Below are 11,742 nucleotides of genomic sequence, written 5' to 3'. Positions count from 1 at the left end.
TGGATATTCTCGAACATCTACCCCCAAAACCAGAATCTGCCTATTTTACTGTTTTGTGCTCTCACCTCTGACTTTACGGGGGGTTGTCCCCCACCACCATCTCGCTCTCTCTAAAAAGGAGTTAACTTACACTCCAGTTAATAAACTTCCTGGGCATAATAGGAGTATTTAAATCCAAACCCCTCAGATGGCTCTCTAAGTTGCCTGACAAGTTTACCCGGACTCCTACAGCTATGCATACGATTGTTTACAGTCTCTAAACTGCGAAAGGCACAGGATATTCAAATAGCTTAGAGCCTCTTGGAGAGTTAGAAGCTGTCAGAATAAAACTAGTAGAAGATTTCATTGATGAGCCAATGCTTGCTGCCAAGTTTTCACATCCCCTGTATTGTATCCTTGAATATGTATTAATTAATATAGTTGGTATGTAGGAAAAAAAAGTAGTGGCCTTGGTGTTAGCAACTTTAGACCCTTAAGGTAATAATTTTTTTCCTTTGTTGTAAACCCACTGCACCTCTGCCCAATAGGAATGCAACTTTATCTAACACCTTTGGAGGAGGGTGCCAAACTTTAAAATAATTACTTTTAGAGAAAATAAGTCTTATGGTTGACAAACCTTTGTCAGAGTCATAGAATGTTAATAAGCCTTCTGGCCAGAAGATGATGTAAATCACCTAAACCATTTGTATGTGATAAGTTTGCAGAAAAGAAACCCTGGTTTTGATAAGGATCAAAGACTGCTGACTTTGCATAATTTCACACCCCCTATTATCCTCTATATGCAACTTATGGTATAAAAACCCCTATTGAAAATAAAGCTATGGGTCTTGCTCACCGAAGCTTGGTCTCCCCATGTCATTCTTTCTTTCACCTTCTGGCTGAATTTGCATCTGGAGTGCAGAGGCCCACCAAGTCTACTAATTTTGCCTGGGCTTCTAAGATCTGACTGGGGAGGCCTTAGTGTCTCCTCTCCCTTGGGAGAATGGGAAGACGCCTGTGGCCTACATAGGCAGTGCAAACTTCTTGACTTGAAGTTTTATTGGTTTTCCGTGTAAACCAAGCTATTCAGCCTCTTTTCTCCACTGAATTTTCTCACTGAGCTATCCCTATTTAACCATACTTTATATTTCTAATTAATACTTAATAAAGCTATTGTCAGAGAAGGCAATGGCACCCCACTCTAGTTCTCTTGCCTGGAAAATCCCATGGATGGCGAAGCCTGGTAAGCTGCAGTCCATGGGGTCACTAAGAGTTGGACGCGACTGAGTGACTTCACATTCACTTTTCACTTTCATGCATTGGAGAAGGAAATGGCAACTGACTCCAGTGTTCTTGCCTGGAGAATCCCTGGGATGGGGGAGCCTGGGGGGCTCCCATCTCTGGGGCCGCATAGAGTCGAAACGACTGAATTGACTTAGCAGCAGCGGAAAGCTATTTTATCCAGTTAGCAGAAGCTGTCTCCCCTTCGAATTCTCTGGATCTGCTGGGGCTGGACCCCAGCAGTTTTGTTAAACAAAAAAGTTTTGCCATATTTATAGAGAACTCTTCTGTGTGTAAGTATGATGTGAATGATAGTAACGTGAAATGTTTGTGTTGTACATATTATCTCAAAATTGAATAGTTTGGAATAACTTCCATTTGTTATCTCTTGGTCTAGAATCCAGTTGGGTAGTTTAGCCTCAGGGTCTCTGTTGTCCAGTTCAGTTCAATTCAGTTCAGTCGCTCAGTCGTGTTCAACTCTTTGCTACCCCATGAATCACAGCATGCCAGGCCTCCATGTCCATCAGCAACTCCCAGAGTTCACTCAGACTCAAGTCCATCGAATCAATGATGTCATCCAGCCATCTCATCCTCTATTGTCCCCTTCTCCTCCTGCCCCCATTCCCTCCCAGCATCAGAGTCTTTTCCAATGAGTCAAATCTTCGCATCAGGTGGCCAAAGTACTGGAGTTTCAGCTTTAGCATCATTCCTTCCAAAGAAATCCCAGGGCTGATCTCCTTCAGAATGGACTATTTGGATGTCCTTGCAGTCCAAGGGACTCTCAAGAGTCTTCTCCAACACTACAGTTCAAAAGCATCAATTCTTCGGTGCTCAGCTTTCTTCACAGTCCAACTCTCGCATCCATACATGACCACTGGAAAAACCATAGCCTTGACTAGATGGACTTTTGTTGACAAAGTAATGTCTCTGCTTTTCAATATGCTATCTAGGTTGGTCATAACTTTTCTTGCAAGTAAGCGTCGTTTAATTTCATGGCTGCAGTCACTATCTGCAGTGATTTTGGAGCCCCCAAAAATAAAGGCTGACACTATTTCCACTGTTTCCCCATCTATTTCCCATGAATTGATGGCACCAGATACAATGATCTTCATTTTCTGAATGTTGAACTTTAAGCCAACTTTTTCACTCTCCACTTTCACTTTCATCAAGAGGCTTTTGAGTTCCTCTTCACTTTCTGCCATAACGATGGTGTCATCTGCATATCTGAGGTTATTGATATTTCTCCTAGCAATCTTAATTCCAGCCTGTGCTTCTTCCAGACCAGTGTTTCTCATGATGTACTCTGCAAATGAGTTAAATAAGCAGGGTGACAATATACAGCCTTGACGTACTCCTTTTCCTATTTGGAACCAGTCTGTTGTTCCATGTCCAGTTTGAACTGTTGTTTCCTGACCTGCATATAGGTTTCTCAAGAGGCAGATCAGGTGGTCTGATATTCCCATCTCTTTGAGAATTTTCCACAGTTTATTGTGATCCACACAGTCAAAGGCTTTGGCATAGTCAATAAAGCAGAAATAGATGTTTTTCTGGAACTCTCTTGATTTTTCCATGATCCAGCAGATGTTGGCAATTTGATCTCTGGTTCCTCTGCCTTTTCTAAAATCAGCTTGAACTTCTGGAATTTCAGGGTTCCCATATTGCTGAAGCCTGGCTTGGAGAATTTTGAGCATCACTTTACTAATTTAGTCAAGCTTTTATCTGGTTTGACAACCTCTGCAGACTTGGGTTGTTGAATCTAAGCTCTCTCACTTGGCTGTACTCATGAGGCCTCAGTTCCTCTCTCTGTGGGCCTCTTCAAGTGGCTGCTTGTGTGGAGGCTACTGTCTTTTCCCAGAATGAGTGATTCAGGAAAGAACTTGCACCCAAGATAAAGTGCAGAGTCTTTTTTCAAAAGTTAAACATTTTCACTTCTCTATTTTCTTAGTTTCACAGGTCAACCCTGTGATATTTTGAGAGAGAACTACACAGGGGTGGGAATACCAGGAAACGTGATTCACTTGGAATCGTCTTAAAGGCTGGCTACCATAGCCATTAATCCACCATGCCAACCTTTCTTCATATGATCTAACTTCTGTTACTGTGAGTGAATTTGTCTTGCGTACACTTCTTGGGTGCTGCTGCTGCTGGTAAGTCGCTTCAGTCATGTCTGACTCTGTGCCACCCCATAGACAGCAACCCACCAGGCCTCCCTGTCCCTGGGATTCTCTGAGCAAGAACACTGGAGTGGGTTGCCATTTCCTTCTCCAATCCATCAGTGAAAAGTGAAAGTTAAGTTGCTCAGTCGTGTCCGACTCTTCTCAACACCACGGACTGTAGCCTACCAGGCTCCTCCATCCATGGGATTTTCTACTCCATTCTTATTTACTCAGTTGTATTCTAGCAAATCTCTTATTTTTCCTGGATTAAGTTTTCTGTTTCTCTGGACGGTTCCCATCAGCAAACAGACTGACTGTAAAATCACCTCTCATTAAAAGTCTGTCTTTTGAAGACACGTCCTGCTTCTGCTTCTTTTAATTCATATTTGCTTATTATAGACTTCTACAGAGTTGTTTGTAGAATTTGTTATCTCCAATTCTCTCATTTTCCTTGTAATCCATTCTTGTCAAGGTCACCAGTGAATTCCAAATGTTTAACTAAGTGGTCAATTTTTAGTTTTTATTTAATTTAACTTTTTGGCAGCCTTTATCAGAGTAGTTCATTTCCTACTGCCCCCCACAAATGTTTCATTTGGATTACAGAATGCTTCTCTTTTCTGCTTCTCTTCTACCTACAGTTCTCCCACATACAATATATGACCTTTGTGTCTGGCTTTATTCAGATATCATATTTTGTTTTTAAATATTTATTTATTTAGCTATGTGGCTTGTGGGATCTTTGTTCCCAGCCCAGGGATGGAACCTGCGCAGAGTTTTAAACAATAGATTTCCAAGGAAGTCCCCTAGTTTGTGTATTTTCATGATTCATCCATTTTATGGATGTATAGCAGTACATGGTGTTTTGTTTTTGTTTTTTTTTTGGCTGAATATGGTATATGCCTTACATGTAGTCCATTGTGAGCATATACCACAGTTTATTTATCCATTCATCACATAATGGATAATGTTTGAATGGTGTACTCTTTGTGACTACTGTGAGTAATGTTGCTTTGAACATTGTTTTTGCATGGACTTAACATTTTCAGTTTTTATGGATATATACAAAAGAGCGAAACTGCCGAATCATACAGCTACTCTATATTTAATTTTTGAGGTACTGACAAACCCCTTTTCAAAGCGGTTGTACCATTTTACAGCAATTGCATCAACAATATATGAAGATTCCTTTTCTTCATATCCTTTGCAGCACTTGTTATTATTCCTCTTTTTGATTATAGCCAAGTTAATGGGTATGAAGTAGTATTTCACTGAGACTGATTTATATTCTCCTAATCATGTGACTGTTGGCCATTTGTATGTCATTTTTGGTGAAAAGTCTATTCAAATTATTTTCCTGATTGTTAAAATGTTGTTTTTTTTTTTAATTGTTGTGAAAAACGTGTAACTTAAATTTTACCATTGTAACCATTTTTACATGCTAAGTATTTTACACACTTTCATCAGCCTTTTTGGAGAAGGAAATGGCAACCCACGCCAGTATTCTTTCCTGGAGAATGCCATGGACAAAGGAGGCTACAGTCCATGGGGATGCAAAGAGTTGAACACGACGGAGTGACTAACACAAACACACACACACACAGTCACAGTGTTGTTTTGATTTTGTTGTCATTGTTCTAGCTATGCTATGTAACTTGCATGATATAGTTCCCTGGTTGAGGCTCATACCCAGGCCCCTGATAATAAAGCATAGGTTCCTAACCTTTGATCTACCAGGGAATTCCTTATCACATTGTCATGAAACAGATCTCTACACCTTTTCATCTTGCAAAATTGAAAACGTATACCCATCACCTGTCCCATTAAACAACAACTCCTTTATTCTTCCCTGTTTCTCTAGGCCCTGGAATACATCAATGTTCTTTGTTTCCCTTCTATTACTTGACTTTATTAGATATTTCTTATAAGTGGAAACATACAATATTTGTCTTTTTCATGACTGGTTTATTTCGTTTAGCTTGATGTCTTAAAGGAGCATGCACGTTGTAGCATGTGGCAGAATTTCCTTTATATGGCTAAATAACGTTTCATTGTATGTATATATCACATTTGATGGACATTTAGATGCTTCCACCTCTTAGTTGTTGTGATTTTTGCTGCTGTGAGCATGGCCGTGCAAATATCTCAAGACCCCATGTTAACTTCTTTTGAATTTATATCCAGAAGTGGAATTGCCAAATCATGTGGTAGTTCTATTTTTAATTTTTCGAGGAGCCTTTATACTGTTTTCTATAGCAGTTGCAACATTTTAAAATCTATCCATAACACACAAGAATCCACTTTCTGTACGTGCTTTCCAAGAGTTGTCCTTTCCTTCCCTTCCCTTTACCTTTCCTTTCCATCATATGTATATGCACACGCATGCATGCACAATTTTTTTCATATCCTTTTCCATTATTGTTTATCACAAGATATGAGTATATTTCCTTGTGCTATACAGTAGGATCTTATTTATCTACTCTATATTAATATTATAGTTTGCATCTGCTAATCACCAGCTCCCAATCTATGCCTCCCCCACCCTTCCCCTCTTGGTAATCACATAGTCTGCTCTCTATGTCTGTGAATCTGTTTCTAACTCCTAGATAAGTTCATTTGTGTCATATTTTGGATTCCACATGTAAATGATACCATATAATATTTGTTTTTCTGACTGGACATGACTGAGCAACTGAACTGAACTGAAGTATTCTTTTTAATGCTAGTGTAGATTGAAATGTTTACTTAACTTCATTTTCAGAACATTTGTTGCCACTGTATAGAAATGTGATTGATTTTTAAAATATTTATCTTGTATTCTGTACAAGATTTTTATTAGTTGTAATACTTGTGGTTTCTTCAGGATTTTCTCTATAGAAAAGTATATTATCTCCAATATGCTTGGACTTTTTCCTTTCCATTCTGAATGCTGTTTTTGTTTTGTTTTGTTTTTAACAACAACAGCACCAACTCCTTTTTCTTACCTGATTGCCCTGGTTATAGAATTGCCAGTATAAAATTGAGCCAAAGTGCGGAATAGACATCCTTGTGTTGTTCCCAATCTTAGAGGGAAATCATTCAGTTTTTCATTATTATGTATGATGTTAGCTGTGGGTCTTTCATAGGTACCCTTCCATTGAGAAAGTTCGCTTCTTAGTTATTAAGTGTTTTTTATAACGCCTATTATGAAAAGGTGCTGGGTTCAGGGAAATGCTTTTTCTGTAGGCAGCTGTGTTTTTGGTCCTTTATTCTGTTAAAATGGCATTATGTTGACTGACTTTCGTATAATGAACCAACTTTGCATACCTCCATAAATCCCACGTGATCATGGTATATGATCTTTTTTATATGTTGTTAGATTTTTCCAGTATTTTGTTGAGGACTCTCTTGCTTCTATATTCATAAGGGATATCGGTTGTGTGTGTGTGTGTGTGTGTGTGTGATGTATCTTGATACTGGTATTAGAGAAAGATTGGCATCACTTTGCATGCTATGTGGGGAAGACACATGTGGAGTGAAAGATGAAGCATTGTTGGATTTAAGTTTAGTCTGGATTAGAGGCAGAAATTTAGGATATATCAGTGTGGAATTGGGGTGAGATTAACAAGAGAGTTAATTCTCAATTTGCTAGGCCTGTATTAAGTGCTTGACATTGAATTACGCTATTTGTTAACTATGTCTATATACTTTATACTTTGAATCTGCTACCTATTTTCTGTATTAACATTTATGAAATTAATATGTATGAATCAGTTGTAATGTGCATTTAAGATATGTTTTCTCCCAATTTTACTACAAAACAAGATGCCATTGAATAGCTGATGCTTTTTAAAAAGAGCTGTTAACTTTAAGTCTAAGAAATAAGCATGTTTGTCTTTAAGACACAGAAACACATTTAAAAGTTATAAATTTGCCCAAAAAGATGCAGCTAGTGTATGGCTAACTTAGAATTCCAGCTTAATCTTCTTTGACTCCAAAGTCCATGTTTCTACACACTGTACAATAGTGCTTTTGTAAAAATACTCGTCCTTTATATGTAATTTCACCTAATGATCAGTGATGTTGTTTTTTCCTTTCCTTTTCTTTCTTTCTTTCTTTTTTTAAATAGAAGAGATTAAAATCAACATGGGACAAAGCTATGATTCTAGAGTCATGTAGACTTATAGGTTTTTCAGCTGTCATTTAGCCTCTTTGATACTCAATGTCTTTATCTGTAAGATAATGGTGTTTATAACTTCCTAGAGTTTTGGAGATAATCAAATAGCGCATTTTTCTGTACTTAACTAATATGTAGTATGTTTATACTTAGGTGGCAGGTTATGTAAAGAAAGCACTGGTATTGGTGGCCACACCCTTCAAGAATAAAAAAGGATTTAAAATATGGAAACACCATGTATGTTATCTGAAGAACAAGAGCCAGAACCACAGAAAAGTGTAGGAGAAACCAAACTAGTAGATGATGAAGATGCTGAACTGATCTTTGTTGGAGTGGAACATGTAAATAAAGATGCTGATGTGGTCTTTTTTGGGATGACCTCAAATTCAAAACCAGTCATTTCAAACATTGAACAGAGTTACCCCAGGTTCATGTTCAAGGAGAAAAATGTATGATCACTTCAAGAAAGATAATGCTCACAAATTACAGCCTGTTAGTCATGCGACTCCTACATCAGCAGCACGGACTGTCTTGCCAGTTTCTGGTTCTGAATCAAGATCAACAGATAGTCCTATTATTGTTGAGCCTTTGTCTGAAGCTGATTATAAAATATTTCACCACAAATAGTGCCTAATAGCGTTTCAGAGTTATATTCTCCTTTGATTATCTTCACAGGTTCATTGCAGCATCCAGTAGAAACAGCAGTTTCTGCAGGAGATATGAATAAAAGTCCTCGTGTATCAAAGCTACTTTCCATTTCTGAAACAAATAGCACAGATCCCAAAAGGCCTAAACTCAGTGATGGAATTATAGGGGATATTCCTTAGCTTTGTACCCTTCAGGCATTTTTCATATAGTGACTACTGAGCAAAGCACACCAGACAGTGTTCATACATCATTAAGCCATGTTCAGAATGGAGAACCTCGTCCAACAGCTTCTCCAAAGGATAATGCTTATTGTAAGCCTATAAGTCCTTTAGGGAAAAATGGACTGACAAAAACTGACTTTCCAAGTTCAGCAAGTCAAAACAAGATTGTTGATCCCACAGAAGGAAATCTGATTGTGTTACTTGGTGACTTCTACTATGGACAGCGTATAGGAGATGGGCAGCCAAAACCCAAAACTCACACAACCTTTAAATGCCTCAGCTGCTTGAAAGTTCTAAAAAACGTCAAGTTTCTGAATCACTTGAAGCACCATTTGGGACTTGAAAGGCAGAGAGGTGACAGCTGGAAAAACCGCACCACCTGCCAGCACTGCCTCCACCAGTTTCCTACTCCCTTCCAGCTGCAGTGTCACACTGAAAGTATTCACATTTCCCAGAAGCCCTCTGCAGACTGTAAAATCTGTGAGTTGTCCTTTGAGACAGATCAGGTTCTCTTATAGCACATGAAAGACAATCATAAGCCTGGCGAAATGCCCTATGTATGCCAGGTTTGCAATTACAGATCATCAGTCTTTGCAGATGTGGATGCACAATTCAGAGCATACCATGGTAACACTAAGAATCTGCTTTGTCCGTTTTGTCTCAAAATTTTTAAAACTGCAACACCATACATGTGTCATTATAGAGGGCACTGGGTAAAGAGTTTTCACCAGTGTTCCAAATGTTGGCTACAGTTTTTAACTTACAAAGAGAAAATGGAGCACAAGACCCATTGTTTAAGAAGCCTAAACAGCTAAACAAATGTTTAAGAAGCCTAAGCAGCTAAAAGGATTACCTCCTGAAACAAAAGTTGTTATTCAGGTATCACTGGAACCTCTTCAACCAGGATTGGTGGAAGTACCATCCATTACTGTGAACACATCTGATTCTGAACCATCACCCCCCCCAATCTAAAAGTAGGAGTTAAAAAAAAACCCTTTATTCTACTTTCAGTAAGTCTGAAACAAGTATTTCAGTCAAATGTAAAATCCCCATTAAAAACAAAAAAATCGAAATTATAGCATTATTCAATAGTATCAAATATAGTAAAACCAATGGGTAATTTATGTTTTTTTTTTAATTCATGAAGAACAGTTTTAATTAACCTGAATGTTGAGATGTTATTTAAAAATATATTACCTGTTTTTCATATAATTATCTTAATATGTAAAAAATATGTGCTCACGTGTGTATGAGAGAGAAAGAATGAGAGAGGGGGAGAGAAGACAAGTAACAACCTATTTTGGTATTTCATGTTGTTTGTAAGTTCGAAACCTCTGCTATACATATAATCTGTAGAGTGTTTTAGAAATGTAATTTTCAACTGTTTTCATGCCTTTAAGATCTCAGTATTAACTATACAGCCAGATTGGAATGACTTTCTTATGGTGTAGTCCCATGTGCTGCTGAACTCTCCTCAGTGCCTCTGTTGTGCTGATCTAAGATAACCTGGCTCCAAAAGCCTGGTGTGGAGAAGTTGATGGAGAAGCTGTGATGTGAGTTTGAAGCAGACATGGGATTTAGTCAGTGGAGAGCTGTGGCTTCTTGTCCCATTGGAGGAAGAGGTATGATTTCACTCCAGGCATGGAGCCAAGGCAGAAGGAACACTGTCTCAGAATGTCTTTACCTACCCCAGGGACATCTCAAGGAAGCAAACCATTAAAATGCCTGTGGTTGGTGAGGGGCTCCTGTAAGCATCAAACAGGCCCTGTGTATCATTGACTACAGTTGCAGAAGCAAAGATAGTTAACAGAATGAGGCCTGGTGCCCATGGACCTCCTGTTGAGTGATCAAAAGGGTAATTTGATTCATTCCATCCCCTTTCCCATTTGGCTGGCCTTTAGTCACAGTGAAGTAGCCATGTCTGTCTAAGTCACAATAGTAGAGCAAATTAAGATTCTCAAGGAAAAAAAGCCTTGACGTCCAGGTTGACTTGTCCTTGACCCATAGTTTTAACTGAAAAGACTCAAACCCAGGGAATCTGTTAAGCTTATGAATTGGGCTCAATTTAGTTCTCTCACCCTTAAGCTACAATGGAGTTGTCCAAGAATAGTAAATGTAGTGGATAAAAATGTTCCAGGGTGATTAAACCCTTTATAGAGCTTTTCCTTACCTTTTCCAGTTACATGTGTCTTACCCTAGTTAAACATATGAAGATTTCAGTGTTGTGTCTTATCTTGCCTTGGACACAAATGTATTGCAGTTAACAATTCTTTGTGTGTGTAATTTCCCATTTTATCAAACTCATACTGAATTTTTGTCTTACTTGATACAGTCTGATGTGCAAGAATTGTCTCATTTAATTCGGTATTTATCAGGTCATAGAGTTATTCTCCTCACTCTAATCTATCCAACTAATCTGTGATTATACTTGTGGAACCTTTTTTCTTATGGTCTCCAAGGTCCCATTGGCAGACCTGCGGGGTACCCTCTAAGTATTGGTTCCTGAACATCAGTACACTTCACTGCCTCTGTGGGTTCCTGGAGTTGAGTCTCCTTAGGCGTGTTTTGGAGGAGGCAATGGCATCCCACTCCAGTACTTTTGCCTGGAAAATCTCATGGACCGAGGAGCCTGGTGGGCTGCAGTCCATGGGATCTCTAGAGTCGAACACAACTGAGCAACTTCACTTTCACTTTCATGAATTGGAGGAAATGGCAACCCACTCCAGTGTTCTTGCTTGGAGAATCCCAGGGACGGGGAAGCCTGGTGGGCTGCTGTCTCTGGGGTTGCACAGAGTCGCACATGACTGAAGTAACTTAGCAGCAGCAGCAGCAGGCATGTTTTAATGCCATCCCTTCTCCACTTCCGGCACAGGTAACAAACAATCTGTGCACAATTCAAGGAACCTGGGATCCTGGCTGTAGACCTATGCCAGGAGAAATATCTCATTTCCCCTTTCTTTCTCCTCCTCTTTATCTCTCCCCACTCTTTTTTCACCCTTCGTCAATTTATTTAAATTCTCTAAGCTTTCACAAAATGCTGGGAAGTGATAATCACCAAGGGCTTAGCATCCCTTTCAGAACTGAACAGGAAGGACTACAAATGACTAAGCTGTAGTGAGTCTTGTCTGCATTTTAGGTAATTTTCTGAGTGTAAAGTCTATTGTATTTATTTATTCCATGTTTGATTGATTGATTTGCACTTTGAATATTACTAGGACTTTCCAGCTAGTTTGCTTAGGTCAAAGCACTTTGCTAAGTGTAAGCTTAAACCACTTTTGCAGAAAGAGTGTGTGTTGTTCTGGTC

At 38.9% G+C, this 11,742-nt stretch overlaps 1 protein-coding gene and 1 pseudogene across 1 annotated transcript in view; both read left to right on the top strand.

Moving 5' to 3' along the window:
* The first annotated feature begins 7,808 nt into the window (after nucleotides 1-7,808).
* Nucleotides 7,809-9,410, top strand: LOC104982690 (annotated as a pseudogene).
* A 2,128-nt stretch (nucleotides 9,411-11,538) lies between these two features.
* Nucleotides 11,539-11,742, top strand: part of LOC104982689 (zinc finger protein 280B-like) — a gene marked incomplete at its 3' end in the record, with an annotated part of 57,631 nt that continues 57,427 nt past the window's right edge. The window contains 1 exon segment of the mRNA XM_010832121.1: nucleotides 11,539-11,552. Within this exon segment, the coding sequence (XP_010830423.1) occupies nucleotides 11,539-11,552 (14 nt within the window).

Source organism: Bison bison, unplaced genomic scaffold (genome assembly GCF_000754665.1).
Source record: "Bison bison bison isolate TAMUID 2011002044 unplaced genomic scaffold, Bison_UMD1.0 scf7180017864537, whole genome shotgun sequence".
Lineage (NCBI taxonomy): Eukaryota > Metazoa > Chordata > Mammalia > Artiodactyla > Bovidae > Bison > Bison bison.
Note: the sequence above shows the minus strand (reverse complement) of the source record. Positions and strands in the feature narration are given on the sequence as shown.